General features: G+C 30.7%; 2 protein-coding genes across 2 annotated transcripts; one reads left to right on the top strand and one right to left on the bottom strand.

Annotated features, from left to right (window-relative positions):
• Positions 1–3140: 3140 nt before the first annotated feature.
• On the top strand, positions 3141–3977 carry LOC105122059 (uncharacterized). The gene has a single exon (XM_011020965.1). The coding sequence runs from the start codon at positions 3273–3275 to the stop codon at positions 3714–3716; it is 444 nt and encodes a 147-aa protein (XP_011019267.1). The 5' UTR covers positions 3141–3272; the 3' UTR covers positions 3717–3977.
• Positions 3978–9798: 5821 nt separating this feature from the next.
• On the bottom strand, positions 9799–11668 carry LOC105122058 (protein GPR107). Its single transcript, XM_011020963.1, has one exon. It carries the CDS (start codon positions 11476–11478, stop codon positions 10159–10161), a length of 1320 nt encoding a protein of 439 aa, XP_011019265.1. The 5' UTR covers positions 11479–11668; the 3' UTR covers positions 9799–10158.
• Positions 11669–17761: the final 6093 nt, after the last annotated feature.

Below are 17761 nucleotides of genomic sequence, written 5' to 3'. Positions count from 1 at the left end.
TTTCTCAATCATCCACCGAAGCAGAATATCATGTCATGGCATCTACTACCAAAGAGATTGTTTAGTTACGTTGATTATTTGCTAATATGGGAGTTTTCTTTTCTCATCCTACTCCTATGTATTGTGACAACCAGAGTTCTATTCAGATTGCTCACAACTCGGTTTTTCATGAGCGAACTAAGCATAATGAGATCGATTGTCATCTTACTCGTCATCATCTCAAGCATGACACCATTGCTTTGCTTTTTGTTCCTTCTTCCTTGCAGATTGCAGATTTCTTTACCAAGGCACATTCCATCTCTCGTTTTCGTTTTCTAGTTGGCAAACTCTCAATGCTCGTAGCTGCCGCATCGTGAGTTTGAGGGGAGATGTTAAATAATATTTATGTAGTCTTATTTATTAAGGATAGAATAGTACTTTTAGTTTAATCTATATATACTTTATTTGTATTTAGGTTAAGGTTAAGCATTCATAATATGCAGATTATTCATAATTCTAGTCTCTTTTTTATGTTTAATCTTAATTATTTTAACAAATCCAATATCAGTTATTGAATACACTATTTTCATGTTACTGTAGAACATAGTTGTTTTTTACGGTAGTTTCAATGCTTTTCATGTTATTGAATACGCTTGATATTTATTTTTCCTTTTACACAGACTACTCAATTTAGTCACTACTCCCTGTGCTTAAAAAGATTCTAATCTCTACACTCTAAAATTAGCGAACATGAAGGATGAAAAGGCAAGAAAGAAGAAAGAGAAAAAAAGCGAATAAGAAAGTTCTATAATTTCTTGAATCATTTACGTTCTCCCAGAACTGTGTGTGTATAGCAAACTCTTTGAGTAGTTCGAAGAATGCTAACGTCAATTGCACCTCATAGCCAATATTCACCCTTCCCCAACACATAATGCATGCTAGTGATCCAGCTCACTGCATAGAATTCACATCTTAATGTGGTATAAGCAGCTCATGGGCCGACCCAGTTTTGTTAGCTAAAAGCAATTCGTTTAGAAGAAAAAGCAAGCCCCGGGTCATTTAGATTAGCATATAGAGAAGATATGATCGACTAGCAAGTTGAGGCATATCCGGCAATATATTTCTGATGATGAATCAACCAGCAGGTTGGTTGTGTATATGTCACGGTGTCCTCGATCTGCTTATTGTGGCCGGTTACATATGTGTATGCTCACGTGTATTTTTCCTCATTTCATATACTTTTAGACTTGGTAAACGCTTATAGTTGGAAGAAATTAGCAGAAATGGAATGTCCCAGCATGTCACAGGGAATTATGAGATGCGAAAATTGATCACAAGGGCTTTGCATGAAACCGTTGCCCATACCTAATCTGCCAACCCCATCAAGATTAACTCATCAGCTGGACTTTCTCCGGCAACAACTTTAAGAAACTAAACATAAAGCTGCGGCTTCATCACTTTCTTGTCAACCCAGTATTTTTCATGCGAACAATCCCAATTATCCTTGTTTAAAGTCAGTCTAGTCATGTTTTAATTGATTTGCATTCGCTTTCAAGATATTTTTCCCATCTACTGTCAACATCTTGGCCTCTGCTAGCTCTCATCAATTGCCAAATCACTTTCTTCACACACACACACACACACTTATATTGATCGGAGACAGTTCTAGTCTTGAACAGTTGTAACTCCTGTATAACCACCTGTATCTGCCTGTTGTCTCCGTATATAATCACATCCAAATGCAAGTAATCCAGCTCAAACCACAAGTGAGCTTCTAACAAGTTTGTTGAATATAATTTAGTTAATGGATGATGATAGTAGCTGTTTGGTCATTTAATCTTTGTTACCTGGACTTTTTGAAAAGAAAAGTTTAAAACGTTGGACTGGATCAGGTTGTCAACATGAAACGGGATCGTACAGGAATAGATTATTTATTGCGTGCGATTATAGCTATTCAATGAAGTAAATTATCTATCACATTAGAGTGATGGGTTTTGCTAACATGTGCAAAGAAAGAGATTTTATGATGATAAAGAAAGTAATTATTAATAATTACTAAAAATAATAATAGAAAAAAGATAATTTAAAAAAAGACAAAATTACCTGTCACCGGAGGATTTACTATGTATGCATATATGTTTATTATTTTTTATTTTTTATTTTTAGCTTCGACGGAAGATTAAGTTGTCATGTTCAAAATGGGTTTTTCTATAAAGTTAGAATTTGTAACTCCATTGAAAAAAAAAAAAACTTTTATGTCCTGCTCTAAACTTTTTTTTTATATATATCTTTTTTAATAAATTCTTTAATTAATATGAATGTTTAGATTAAATTATACGTGTCTCGACTAATTTTATAAATTTTAAAATTATAAGTTTTGAAATTAATAATCATGTAAACATTTAATAATTATAAAATTTATAAAATTTACATTTAATAATCATAAAATTTGTAAAATTTAAACTAATAATTTTTATAAAATAAATTTAAAACATAATCAATTAAGTTATATTTCTCAATATTTTTTAATAAGTTTTTGATTTCATGGTAATTGTAAAAGGATGTTAGAAAGTGTTAAATCTAAGATTTTTTTTATGAAAAATGAGATTTAAAATTTTAACATTAGACCACATTTTTTGGTTAGTTCGAGTGGCTAAAATATATATGATAGTTCTTGAGAATTTTAGAACTACATACATTTTTACTCCACGCTCCATATAGTCCACGTCCATGTGTTTATATACGTCTAAGAAGTTTGGGGGCTTAAGCCTAATTTCACTAAAATTCTCGGGATATAAAAGTAATTAAACTTTTTGCTCAGCACATAAGATACCAAGGGGTTTATAACTAATATTTTCTCACGTTGACACTAATACCCCTTTTTTGTTTTTAGTGGTCTCAAACAACGACAATCGGGCATGCGTTAAAAGGCCAACTAACCAAACAAATTAGGTTAATCTCCGCTTCCAAATCCGCCACCCCATTACGTGGGCTCATGTCAAAAAGTTATTTTGACAAAGATTTTAACACGTCACTCGCAAAAAAATCCCCTAAAACACATTCATTATCACTTATGCTAAGATTTACTTAATAAAATCTCCACTTTCCCACTATAACCATATCCCATTAGCAATCCACCCTCTCTCTCTCTCTCTCTCTCCCCCTCCCCCTCCCTCCCTCCCTCGCTCGGCCTCTCCAAATATCTGTTTTGTTCAAGCTAAGCCCTGTAAGCTATAAGAATATATGGTCAGACCAAAATTAATTCACATCACAACACCAAACCCACAAATAAAATGAGCTCAGTTTGCATATCAAACTGTGTCAATGATACGCGAGACCCACGGGTGCCTGTCCGAGCGAATTATGTGAACCTCTACAAGTGGGCAGAACCTGATGCTGAGCTCATAAAATCTGTCCGCCGTGTAGCTGGTCATGGCTTGCATGGCCACCCAAGAGTGGTGGACAGTATATCCTGCAGGCAGATGTATCTGAGGAGCTACACGTTTTCTAGAAAAGAAAGTATGCCAGAGAAGACCAAGAAGTGCCTTGAGAGAGTGAAAGAGAAGGTGGCTAGTCATGGAAAGAAGAGAAAAGATCATCAAGTTAAGGGTGGTCGTAAAGGGAGGTGTTTGGTGTTTAGGGAAGTGAAGGACATATCTTGCAGTGCCTTGTTTAGGATCTTTCATAGGTTGTTGTCCTGTACTGCTACGGTAGATGTCGTCGAGCAAAAAGATTAACTAAGCTCATTCACCAGTAATTAATTTGATGTGATTAGTCACTTTCGTCCGTTTCCTTTGTTTTTTTTTAAAGTTTGTTAATTAGTGTGTTTTGTTTCTTGCTATGACTTTGCTGAAGGCCGGATGATGGGGAACTGTGGAAGAAATCATGGGTCGGATAATTGCCTATTTTGGTCAGAAATCATGGGAATTTTGTCTAATTTCGCAACTTTTTTTTAATATATATATTTATGGCAATGAAGAATAATATCTTATTTTGCATGTATATCTTGTTGTTCATTTATTTGTTTTCAATAAGCTAGCATGGTCAAAAACTATAAGCCTGCTAACATATGAATCATCGCGTGACATCCTTTATACCTTTGAATCTGAAATGTAAGATTGCTGATTTAGATATATAAACAAACTGTGGAAAATATATTAAATTAATAGTAAGAAAAAACTGCGGAAGACATTTTACATAGCTCAAGCTTAATTTTGAAAAACGAATAAGCTAATTTGTCTCTCATTAATTACTTATTATACTCTAATCCCAGCATCTATTAGTAATGAAATATGTTAATACCCTCGGATCCCCTTTTCACTTTCCAATAAGTAAACAAAGTAGCTAGCAACGAATAACAGTGAAAGAGACTGTAATGGTCCGTTTAGGTCAAAAATGTCTATCTAGTTATCTGAGAAAAGCCTAATGTTGCGGCAAAAAGACTTTCTATCAAACAGTCTTGATTCTGTTCTTCTTTTTCTTGAATGAGTCTTGATGCGGATACAAGCTACTGTATATCTACGTACCTCTGTTCTTCATGACATTCCAATTGTACGTACCAGATCAGCTACCAAGAAGCAAGAAAGCGTGCTGGGTAATTATGGGGTCGTCCCATAATGGAAACCATTTATCTCTCCTGGGAAAGAGAGGGGAAAAAAACAGTGAGAAAAAGGAACCTTTGATCTGTCACCATTTTAACAAGGAATGTTAATGGCGCAATGCTTTCGTTATGTTGTGAATTCGAGTGTGCAGTTATGAGAGATAAGAAGAAGTCATGGCCAGGAAAACGATGGGATAAGAATAATGATAACATCCACCAAACACAGCATTGGCTTTGCTGAAACTTGGGTTCAACGCAGCTCATCAGTATGCTTCCCAGAACATGCGTGCTTTCTATGGGCCTCGTCATCGTCATCATCATCATCATGAGTTTAAGTTATCAGAAAAATGTCACTGCAGTAAGCAGCCATTCCAGATACTTGCCCTAAAGCTCATGAGTGAGCATACACTATTTATTTTCGATATATACAAGGGAGCTTAAGCACGTAGTCGCCTCGTCATCAATTTTAAAAACCAATTTATATCTGATTCCCAAATATTAAGAGAAAAAATAAAATTAAAGGAATAGGTAGCTTTCCTATCTGCTATCATTGCTGCTTTTGCCAAAAAAGAAGAAGAAGAAAACTTCGTTTCTTCATTAGTAATCTTAACCCCTAGCCAAAGGCCCCGAGCCAAACCATGCTTCAGAATTCGGCGCATTAATTAGCCTTAAAGCTTCACAATTCCTGGTTCAGTACCTGCTCTCGGGGGAATTAAGAATAGAAGGAAAACAAGTAGGCATCTAACATCTGGCACAGCCACGGTCACATCGATTAATAGCCACCAGGATCACTTTCAGCACAGCTTCATTTCATAATCAAAGTGGTTTGTAGGTTTCTAGAATTAGATAGGATTTAATTTGTTTTTGGTGGAATACAGATATGAATATAAATTAAGATATTTAATTATAAAAATTAAAATATTTATTAAATTTTATTTTATAAATTTATTTATTTAAATTTAAGAAATAAATTTATATAAAAAATCATGACCTTAAAAATAAATATAAATGAAATTGATTGAATAAACTCATACTCTAGATAAAAGTATTATGTAAGGCCGAGCACATAAAAAATATTATTTAAAAAATATTTTTTTAATTTTAAAATTAAAATTTATTTATATTGAAAAATAAAAAAATTATAGATGAATTAGAATAATATCTTGAAAAATAAAAACAAACAAAATAATTTAAAAAATAACTCATATTCAAAAAAGACATGCAAAACTTGTGACCTAGATCGCAAAACTGAGATAAACCCGTAGAAAAAATTTGAGAAAAATCACAAAACTAATATTTAAAAAAAAAACTAGTGTAGAACAATAAGATTGCACGAAGCCAAATCCCTAAAAAATCAAAAGGCGAAAGACGAAACATTAAAAAAATAAAATCACACAAAATAATTTAAAAATATAAAGCAAACAAAAATGTTTAATTGGACGATTAAATTAAACTGAGAAATAGCTTTAATGAAAAGAAAAACAAACTCAAAAATAAGAGTCAAATTAAAAAAGAATAAAACAACAAACACATTGATTGAATGATGAAATTGAAAGCCAAAAAAACTATAAGAAAAGAGCCAAAAGAAAAAAATCAAAAATCAAAATAACAAGAACCGAAATGAAAAAAAATACATGAGAAATTTTAACTGAAGGACTAAATTGAAAGAAAAAATTTCAAAAAAAAAATAAAAAAAAAGGAAAGGAAAAGAATGAGGACTAAAATTGAAAAAAAACATGCACTTTACTTTGTAGGAGAAAGAAAAAAAAAGGAAAAAATGATTATCAGCAATAATCTGACCACCATATAATGTCATGCGCTTCACTATGCAAAAAAGAACATTGTGGCATATCTAAAAAGACAGTGTAAGATTAACTTTGGTCACCAGGTGACATTACAGCACCACCTAAAAGGCACAGATATCACCCATCTGATGGGGTATTTGAGTAGATGACAATAGCTTTTGTGATTAAAATATTTAAAAAATTAAAGTAAAAATAACAAAACATCTCTTAGGATCAAATAATTATCTTAAAAAACAGAGTGAAAGTAAAAAATTATCCCATATAAACTTTTTTTTTATCTTTTTCAAGGCCAAAAAGGTACTTCAACTACACATAAATAATAATAAAATAAAAATACCCTTGTCCAACAACCTAATAATTTTTTTATCCTAGAAATAAAAAAATATTTTTACTTTTTAAAAACTTAAGAAAAATAAAAAATATTTTTGATCAACAGCTCTAAATTTTATAGATTCTAAGAGTTAAATAATATTTTTACCATGCCAAAAAAAATAAACACCCTTATACAATTTTTTATTAATAAATAGTTTAGTAAAAAAAATCAAAATACCCTAATCTCAAGATTTTTTTTGTTTTATTAAAAAATAAATAAATAATTTTACTATAATAATCCAGAATAAACTATATCTACTACTAGATTGAAAAACTCCACACGTTATAATGCTTTGGTAAATAGACATGTACGCGCGTACAAGGAAACTTGAATCCAAATTGTGAGAGGAAATGGCGATTGATCTGAGGCTCATTGGCTTCTTCTTCTTCTTTTTGGTTTGCTCCTCGGTTTGTTTGGGAGTGGCTGTTGATTTCACCTTCTTCTTTTTGTTTACTCCTCAGTTTGATTGTGAGTGGCTGTTAATTTCACCCACATAGCAATTATGTTATTCCGAATTGGATTGGATCGGGGTCTGCCTCTACTGGACCAGGGTCTCTTTGGAGTCGGTCCACTTTAAAGAACTAAATAAGCTTGTTTTTTTATTAAAAAAACAAAACGACATTTTCTTTTAGCTTTAAATTAGTATTTTTTTTAGGTTATGTTATTGTCAAAAATCAAAAAATATATATATATTAATTTAATATTTTTTAAATAAAAAAATTAAACACCAGTATTCCACCTAATAAATCACAATGAAATCCTTTGTGGAAATGGGATTAATCTGGACTCCAAATAAAATACAAGGTCGATGACAACTTGGCGAAGTTCTTGATCCCCGCACTTCCATCCACGTTCAGCTTTTGGCGCAACAGCTGCAGAAAGCGGCATGCTCTTGCCTCTCCCTAATTTTCAATCGCACCTGGCACACCATTTCAACCGGAACATTGATTCTTTCATCGTGGGGAGAAAAAAAAAACAAACCAAAGAGATTCTCGAGTCAATCTAAGGAATCGATACCACTTTACCATTAATGGAAAACAAGTTAAAATAAAATATATTCAGCAAATGCGATAACAAGCTAACACAGCAGGTTCTTGTTCCAACCACGTTCAAGCAATCACTATGTGTGTTCCAGCCCATTAGACAACAAGACATGACAGCCACATCCCACAGCAAGGAGTTAATGCACATGTGCCAACTTCCATGGCCACTACGCGTCACTCTCAGAGGTCGTTTAGTAGTGTTGCTGTGGAAGAGGTTCACCCGCAACTATAGATATTACTATTAGAAATATAGCTGTGCCACAGGTTTCATAGAGGCACAATTTTGCTTCTTTTCGGGAAGAAATCGCAGAACAATGGGAATATTCTTTACTGTTTTGGCAGGATAAAGTATAATTCAAAGCTAAAAATATATTAAACTATATTTATTTAGTAAAATTAAAATTAAAAAATTATTTTTTATTTTTTATTTTTTATTATATTTTATTTTAAAAACTAACGTTAAATATTATTTAATAACACTATATAAATTAAATAAAAATCATTTAATGACATAACATTTATAAAATTTAATTACAATCTCAATTTTATACTTAATTATATTTTATATGATGTTATTGCAATCTCAATTTTATACTTAATTATATTTTATATGATGTTATTGCGCTCTCAATTTTATACTTAATTATATTTTATATGATGTTATTGCGCTCTTAAAAAATTTATAAAAATTATAGCCCTTATCAGATATATTTCATACGTGATGAAATTATAGATAATTTAATAGAACAATAAAAAATATTTTATATAAAATATTATTTATTTCATGATATAATAATAATGGTTAAATCTATAATATTTAAATTAAAAATCATATATATATATATATATTAAAATTATTTTATAACTTTAATTTCAATAACATTTTTAATCAAACATGTTAAATTATTTTTTATTCAACTATATTTTTAATCAAACATGTATTTTTTCAAATCAACCCTAACTAAAAATACTTTTTATAAAATTTTGTTTTTTTCAAATAACAATCATTGCCACTAATACAAATATCAAATACACTCTCAATGACTGATTCCCCGCACAAAGATCCAAAACCATGAGCACTACAGACCAAATGCCTTAAGGTCTGGAATTGAAGATGAGAAAGCTTGATAATCAAGATATCCTAAAAAAACTTAGTAAAATGCAAGTTCAGATACGTTAAGCATTCAACCTAATGGCATGGCCAGCTAATAAAAGCTGGAAAAGCAATCTGTTGCATAGAATTGCTTTTTCAGTATAAAAACCAAAACTAGAAGAGATGAAATGATGCATTCTTAATTTTTTTTCCCAGCATCATCAGTGAGCTCAGGGGGTGGGAATCTCCAAGAGGAAAGACTACTAATAAGGAAGTTTCAGGCTTGGCTCTATAACAATACATATTAATAAACAACTCTCCAAAACAGCAGATAAATAATCCATTGATGATACTGGCTGCCAAACCAAACAGATAGCTAGCTAGCATAACTTTGAAACAAACATCACAATGCTTTACTTCTTTCAGATAGATTACCAGGCACGACCCATAAAGCTTCTCATTCCTAGGAAATTTGCAGGTGCACACGGTACATACAAGTAATAATCTTATTTCCCTAAAACTCGCACCATACACATTTCTTTTATGAGCAGCAGGAGAACATTTATGATATGTTCCTGTTTCAGACACATGACAACTTCTTTTCAGTTTTCGTAGGATAATTTATTCAAACCTGGTTCATCTATCAGTAAACTTCCATTCGGAACTAGTAACCAAATGCACAACGCTAATAATAAATTCTATATCAAAACTTTGGGGAAGAATGAGAAAAAATGCTATCTGGAAACAAAGGGGCAAATCTGTGAGAAGAGAGCGATTCATTACCTTCACATTAAAATCAATATTATTGGAAAAGCCATTAATACGGGAAAACAAGAAAAAGAAATTCCAACATGTGGCTTTCAGTGCAATCATCCTCGTGTTTAAATAACATCAAAACGTACAAGTTACAGGAAACAAGAATTCAATAACATGAAGTACTAAAAAAACAGGAATAGTATCACCTAACAGATCGTTTAGAAAGAGTCATTAGCTAGTTCAATGATAACAGAATGCGTGACATTTCATTTTAACACACCATATAAAGAAGTGCACAAGTAATTATCAGCTTCCGACATGGAAAACTCATTAACCAAAAATACAGCCACTACTCAGTAAATACCAAAGTTTCTATAGCAGGAAAACGACATTGCAAAAAACTAAATGTAAATTACGAGTGGCAGCTGCGATGTCAGACCTGTCCCAGCAAATTTTTTCAGCAAAACATTAAATTTGCAGCAGTAGAATCACCCCAACTTCTATCCATTTCAAAGCTCGAATTCTTCATCCCTCAAAGCCAACTCTGCAGCTTCCTCATCCTCCTCGTCAAGAACAAAGTACTCATTCTTCTCCACAGGCCTAAACATATAAAACATCACCATATAAAACATCAAACTAGCAGTCTCCTCGGCAGCATTACTCACCCACTGATACTTATAAGCTGCAATCGTCTTCAATGCAAACACCACAATCCTCGTGAAATACAAGTACCCAATAACCACAATATAAAACTGCCTAAACAACTGCAATTTTGCCAAATTCCTAGCAGCCTTCCCATCTGTCTTGGAAGTCTCTCTCAACGATCTGATCGACCACACAATGGGGAAAATAATTGCGCAACAACAAATAATATCAACCAGCAAAAACACCTGATTCCAAGTCACCCAATCCTTAATAAAGGGCCCAGTTTCACCAATCACAACCGAAGCTATATTAGCCAAAACCTGGAGTGGAATCACAACCATTAGCACCTTCTTCTCTTTCTCTTGCAAAAAGGGTTTCAGAAAAGACCAACCAGTCCCAATCAAAACAATAACGGTAAACAACAAAACCACACGAATAAACTGGAAAATATAAAACAACACATCCCAACCGTGTGGAGTCCCAGTAACCTTCACATAATGCTTATCCTCGGCGGCACAGATCAAATTAAGAGCCTTCATAAGTAACAACCCCCCCATTAACAAATGGATCCGGTGGACAGATCTTTTATTACTGTACAGAACATAAATCCATAGCCCTAAAAATCCAGCATAAGCGAGGAAATAAAGAGAATATAACCAAGGCAATTGCGTTAACCCTGCAGAAAGATAATCTCTAGACCCATCGCGATCTAAATTATAAATCTCGGTCTTGACAGACATGGAAACGCGCGTTTCCGGCGCGCAATTGGCGAAGAAGAGGGAGTACTCATTTGGAGCAGTGACCGGATAAGATTGATTGAAAGACGAGAGAGGAGGCGGTGAGAGGTCGCGGAAAGTGAAGAGAGAGAGAATGTAGTGGGAATCAAGAACGCAGAAGTTAGGGTTTTGCTGGATCTCGAGGAGGACCTGAAGGAGAGATTCTTCGGAGAGAAGGAAAAAGCCGAGGCGTGAAGAGACTGGATTTCCAGCGTTGAGAGAAGAGGCAACGGAGACGGAGTGGACGGAGATTGTAACGTGTCCAGTTGGTGTGAATCCGAATTTTTCGAAGAGGATCATGGCTCGCGCGTCGTTTGTGATTGTTAGTGTTTTGATCTCGGCGGTGGAAAGGGAGATGACGAGAACGAGGACGAGGAGGCGGAGGATGAGGTGCGGTGGTTTAGTCATTTTTTAGGTGGCTGTCGTTCCTGTGGTGGTAGTGGATCTATGGGGGGTGGAGGGCGATGAGAGACTTGAGAGTTTACTTGAGAATGTGGATTCAATGCTAAAGTGGCTGTTGTCGAAATAGTCGAGTCTTGCCGGTCAAGAGGGTGCCCTTATGCGACGTCGTTTTATGAAGCGTTGACGTGGTTGCTGCTGAAAGTCATTTTGTTAATTTGGTTCGCGCGGAAGCCTAATAAATTGACAGTCATGCCCCCTCTCAACAGCTCTTCCATTTTCTATTTCTGGAAAGGCCCATTTCATTGGATTAGGAAATTTACATACGTGCATTGGTATTTTTGTAATTTCATCGAATTTTTAAGGATTAAAACAAGTTAGATATCGACCGACTTTGCAATTGGGTCCATCTACTTTTTCATAATTTCATTTTGATACTCACACTTCATTATCATCACGGTAATTTTTATCCTGGGTCCTAGCCTTTACTAAGCTGCTTCCTTGTCTATCATTTGGATTCTTAAGAATTGACTGTTGGTATTTTTTTTTCCATTTTTTCTATGATATAAAGCTGTTGATTTTTTTCTATTTTAAAAAAATATATATACACAACACCTAGTCATTGCTTTTTTATAATTCAAAAAAATTGAGCCAACCCACACCTTAGCGCAGAAAGTATCTAGTTATACTGTATACTAAATGGTATTAACTTTTTATTTTGAAAATCCACAATGAAATAGTGAGTTTACCTTTTTGTGATTAAAGTAATATGTCTTTGGGTCTAGAAGTGTGATGGTATTTTTTATAAGATGCACCGGCCATTATTTGAAAGGAAAGGGTTGGACAGTAATTCTATGTTTTCTTTGACAATGTGATTACTTAATAGTTATCCAAAGATTAAAAAAAAATGTTTATACCGAGAGGTTTTAAAGTCTTTAACTTTATTTTTAAACAAGTAAGATATTTAAAAATTAAAAACAATGATCTTGACTTAAAGACTTTTTTATCATTTACACGTGGTTATTAGATAGTTATTGATTATTTTTGGTGATAATAAAGTAATTTGATAAATAAAAAAAAATAGATAAACAGTGTTAGCCATCTTCAGATGATACATGCAACATTGTTTAGTGGCCAGAATCATGATTTTAAGACAGCTTTTAAAGCATCTCAATGTCCATTTCATGGATTGGCGGTTCATGTAGCACTATAGCAATATGTATGACACGTGTGGCCTTTTGTTTTATTTTATTTTTTCTTACTTGATTTTCACATTATAATTAAAAAATCAATTCAACTCTTAAAGTTTGTTTGTACTTAAAATTTCATATTTGTTCTCTTTATTCTCTTTATTATAATTTTTAAATTTTAGAATACGTTATGAAATTAAAAGGTTTTTTCAATTTCATCCATGTTCTCTTTGTTGCAATTTTTTTTAGTATATAATAGTTTATTAAATTAAAAATTATTTTTAATTCCATCCACAATTGATATTTTCAACTATCCAATTTTGTTCTTATCCTTTTAATTGTTTTTTTTTGTTTTAGATGGAATTTGCAATTTTTTTTTTTGTAATTTCATCATTCTTTAGTTTTCTTTTTATCAATCTAATTTTTTTATTGATGTATTTTTTTTACCTTACAAGATATTTTTATATTGATTTTTTATTATTAATTCACCATTTAAATTTTAATTAGCTGGGTGTTTAGCTTCTTAGTTGAGTTTAGGTATAAATTTTAATTGTTTGTGGGTTCAAAAGATTAACCTTAATTTACAAAGCTAACACATGTTTCTTTGTTTTTTTTTTTTAGCCTTTCTTTCCTTCCGCTAGCATTTTTTTTATTCATTTTCCATGGTATTTTTTTAGTCGTTTTAAAATTAACACAGTTTTTTTTTTTGTTGTTGAATTTAACTTTTTTAAAGAAATATTATTTTTAAATTGAATTAAATTTATTGATTTCATCTTCAAATTAGGTGCTGAGCTCTTGAGTTGAGCCTGTATTAAAAATTTAACGAATTATACATTCGAGAGTTTAATCCGGATTTGCAAGGTTTATTAGAATTTATTTGTTTTTTTCTTTTTTAAGCTTCTTTTCTCCTTTCATGTTTCATCCTCTAATATTTTTTTTACTCTTTTCCTATAAGATTTATATTTTTTTTAAATAACAAGGGCTATCTTGAATCTTTTCTAGTTTTTGTTAAATTTTGCTTTTCAATTAAATTAAATTTACTAATTTTATCATCTGATATTTGATTTGAAACAATACTTAAAGGATTTTTTTTAATTTTTTTTGAAAGTTAATATTTTTTTATTTTTTTACCTTTCTTTCTCTAGAGTTACACTGATATCATATTTCAAGTTATGAATTTAATAGGTTTGTTATGCTCGACTTGAACTTTTTTTTACTGCTTCTAAATTTTTTTAATTTCAAATTAATGATTAAAATCTTAATTTTTTAAAAAAATAAATATACATCTTCTTAATATTTTTCCTGTCACAAAAAAAATTAATAAATTCGTGATATAGCCAGGCCACCCATCTATAATATTCTACTTATGTATACCAAGGTCTATTTTATTTCTACGACATCCCTATTCATTTATTAATGTTGTCCTCATTCGCAACATACAAATGCCAACTGATACTGAGTTATGCAAACCAATTCCCAAATGCCCTTCTTGCGCTCTATTGCATTTATTTTATGTCATGCACGTGCACTAATTTGTGCTTCACTTTTGCTTCAAGACATATAGAACTAGCATTGCTTCGTGGCATGCTTGCGCTACTATCTTTCATGTTTATTTCTGTCATTATTATTCATGATTTATTTTTATTTTTTATTTTTCATACTTCACCACTCGTAACTGTTGTTTGTTGTTTTTTTTTTTTTTCACCAACGCATAATCCATTTTTTATGGTTGGATTTGCTGTTCCGAGTTAGTCCTGATATTTTAATTCATTTATAAATTAACTCAATAAAATATTTTATGTTAGCTATTTTATCATAAACAATACATGGAAAATCACTAAAATACTTTTTTATAGTTAAGATATTGTACACGTAACAAATAATTATTTAATTAATTTTTGTTTTGCATTTTTTTTGGTTCAACATACACAAGTATATTTTGTTGATGTTTTTTTGGTTTTTTTAGCTTGTACACGACTTTTTATATAGAAAAAAAAAGTTAAAAAAAATTATACTAACATGCATAATGGCATGAATTGTAATACTATACAAATCTCGAGTTATTTATTGGAGTTCAAGGCACAAGCTCAGAGGATAAAGATGAATGTGACAAATATTCTTAACAAACTTTATACGAATAAACACGTATGAGAACTGTACCCTTCTGGATCGCGGTTGTGTAAAGCAGAGGGGTTTGACTGTGAAGGTGATGGCGTGTGTTGTGTTGAAAACAAGCAGGATTAAGGGTATGTTATCTTTAAATCTTGGTTTCAGTGTGTCTTTCACTTTTAACTTAAACGTTTGTTTAGTTAACCATGAATCTTAAATTAAATAAAAAGTTTGTTGTGAAATTGAGTCAGAATTTTGCCTTAACAAAAAAAAATCTTGACATATGAGTTTTAACGCATACCATATTAAAAAAAAAAAGTTATTTCAAATCAAAAGTTTATTTCAAAATAGGCTTTTTATTTAATGAAAAATACTCTCTTGAAAAATGAAAAACAAAGATTATTTCAAGACAATTTCTTAACAATCACAAGTTATTTATGAAAAAAAACTTTAAATTATGATTTAAAATAATTTTTTTAATATAAATCATACCAAAAGGTTTGTATATTTTATGAAAAATATTTTCTTAAAAAATAAAATATTTTTTATGAGTGCCTTTTGAACAAAGAGGAAAATTATAATATCAATTATGAAAGCAATAATAATAATAATAATAATAATAATAATAATAATAATTAAGATAATAATAATTATGATGATAACAACATTGTAACATGATGTTATTGTCACATTAACTATGGTGACAATGTTATAAAATGATGGTTGTAATCCTAATTGTTTTAAAATAAAATAATAATGAATACTGTGATGATAATAATGATGTTAAGAAAGTTAGTAGGTGATTGAAAGTATTAATTAATTGCAAGTTTTTGTGGTGAATAAAATAGTAGTGATGATATCTTGACGATGATTGTTGTGATAATAATGGAAATGATGAGCCTCTTTAGAAACTTAGTGTAAATTATATTTATCTAAATTAAATTTTATTTTTGTAAAAGTTAATTTTTTAAAATTATTTTGATATGCTGATATAAAAATAATTTTTAAAAAATAAAAAATATATTATTTTAATATATTTTTAAATAATTGTTTTTTAAAACTATAACTGCTGATACAATTCTAAATAATAAATACACTCAAAGTTGAAGGGTTATGGTGTGAAAGCAATAAAATAAATATAAGATTATAATTATAAGGGCATCAATGGTGGTGGCTGACGTGTAGCTATGGCGGGGTGGTAATAAAGCGGCAGCTATATTTGTAATGAGTTGGTGATTCTAACTGCATCGATGGTGGTAGATGGCATGGGTTAGCGGAGGTGATGGTGACTAAGTTATGAGGTTTGGTAAATATATTACGAGTCAAGTACAAAAAAATATATTTTCTTCAATTTTTAGAGAATATTTTTTTTTAAATTGAGCTTTTATCAGCTGATTGAAAAATATCTTTAACTAATTTGTTTTTAATATTTGTTTTCCATTAAAAAATAAAAAAATATCTTGCTTCAAAATAAAAGAATAGTCTATTTGATTTTACATTTCAAAAATGATTTTGAAAAAAATTAAAAGTTTTTTGTTTTAACTTCAATTTTTTAAATATTTTTTAATCATATTAAAAATAAATTTTTTAAAATAATAATAAAATTATTATTTTAATATATTATTAAATAAAAAATACTTAAAAATTTATTATCACACTTCGAAACTATAATTGCCCGTGTAATTGCGTGAACTTTGAAAATGAAATACCTTGGACAGTGGAAGATAAAGATGGAACACTTTTTATTCTATAGTAGTTTTTGTTTTTTAAAATATTTTTTATTTAAAAATATATTAAAATAAATTATTTTTAATATCAATATATCAAAATAATATTAAAATATCAAAAAAGTATTAAATTAAAGAAAAAAATAAAAAAATATAATTTTTTTTAAAATACTCTTAAAATATAAAAACAAAAACAATGTATCGTTACCTAATTTTGATGGCCTCTTTCCTGGATTTACAAGTGTCACCCACAACATAAATGTGATAAGCATTTATGTCGACACCCATGACTCCAACATGGTGAGCCCATTTCTTGTTTCTCTAGTAATTTTGAGAAAATATTAGATATATTTAATTTATAATTATAATTTTATATCTACATTTGTTTCAATTACTCGAAATTAGCTAACAATTATCTAAATAATATATAAATTAACAAACCGTATTAGATAATTTCAATGGGTTTCCTAAAGTAATCACTATCCTCAAACATTGATATCCGTATTAGTTGTCGGAAGGCTGCAAAAACAATAAGGTGTCGTCATGTATTCATTTTCTTGAATTATTATTTCAATTTTTAATTTGTCTAAAATTAATACTTTCTCTTAACGGAAGCATAAATTGCTCTTTCAAGATATCTAATGCATGTACAAATTATATGTGATAGGGAAAATTGTCAAATCTATCTTTAAGTTTTGTTTATATTTTTAGATTATTTTAATATATTAGTATTAAAAATAAATTTAAAAAATAAAAAAATATTAATTCAATATATTTTTAAATAAAAAATATTTTTAAAAATAACATTTATTTTCTGGACTGCCCTCGAATATTTCATCTTTATTTTTTTTAGAGAAAAATAATAATCCTCCAATGAATAAATATTGTTGGCTTCGAGAGGGGGACAACAACGAGGCGGTGGTCCGGCGACAGCCTCCCATTCAAATCCGGAGACATCTACCTAACTACCTATCATAGCTCGATAAGCAAGACTGAAAAGTTAAACTCAACTCCCAAAATAGCCCCTACACTCATCAATTTTAAAACTCATCGTCGAGAGGATCATTCTCGTAATTTAAATCAAAACGCAGACCGATTACACAACTCGAAATCAGGATTACCTATTTATTGCTTTGACAAGTCCATTGCTACTCATCTCTTGTGTTTTTCCCAATTTACTATTCTTTGCTATCCTAACGAAAATATAAATCCTCCAAGCTCCAAGAATCTTTTTTGCCCAGGATTTATAAAACAATGTTAAACACA

The sequence above is a fragment of the Populus euphratica genome, unplaced genomic scaffold (assembly GCF_000495115.2).
Source record: "Populus euphratica unplaced genomic scaffold, PopEup_1.0 scaffold19.1, whole genome shotgun sequence".
Lineage (NCBI taxonomy): Eukaryota > Viridiplantae > Streptophyta > Magnoliopsida > Malpighiales > Salicaceae > Populus > Populus euphratica.
This window is presented reverse-complemented; position numbering and strand designations above follow the sequence as displayed.

What these genes read in the sequence shown, in the direction of transcription:
- LOC105122058 (XM_011020963.1), bottom strand. Translation starts at nt 11,478, where the DNA reads ATGACTAAACCACCGCACCTCATCCTCCGCCTCCTCGTCCTCGTTCTC.
- LOC105122059 (XM_011020965.1), top strand. Translation starts at nt 3,273, where the DNA reads ATGAGCTCAGTTTGCATATCAAACTGTGTCAATGATACGCGAGACCCA.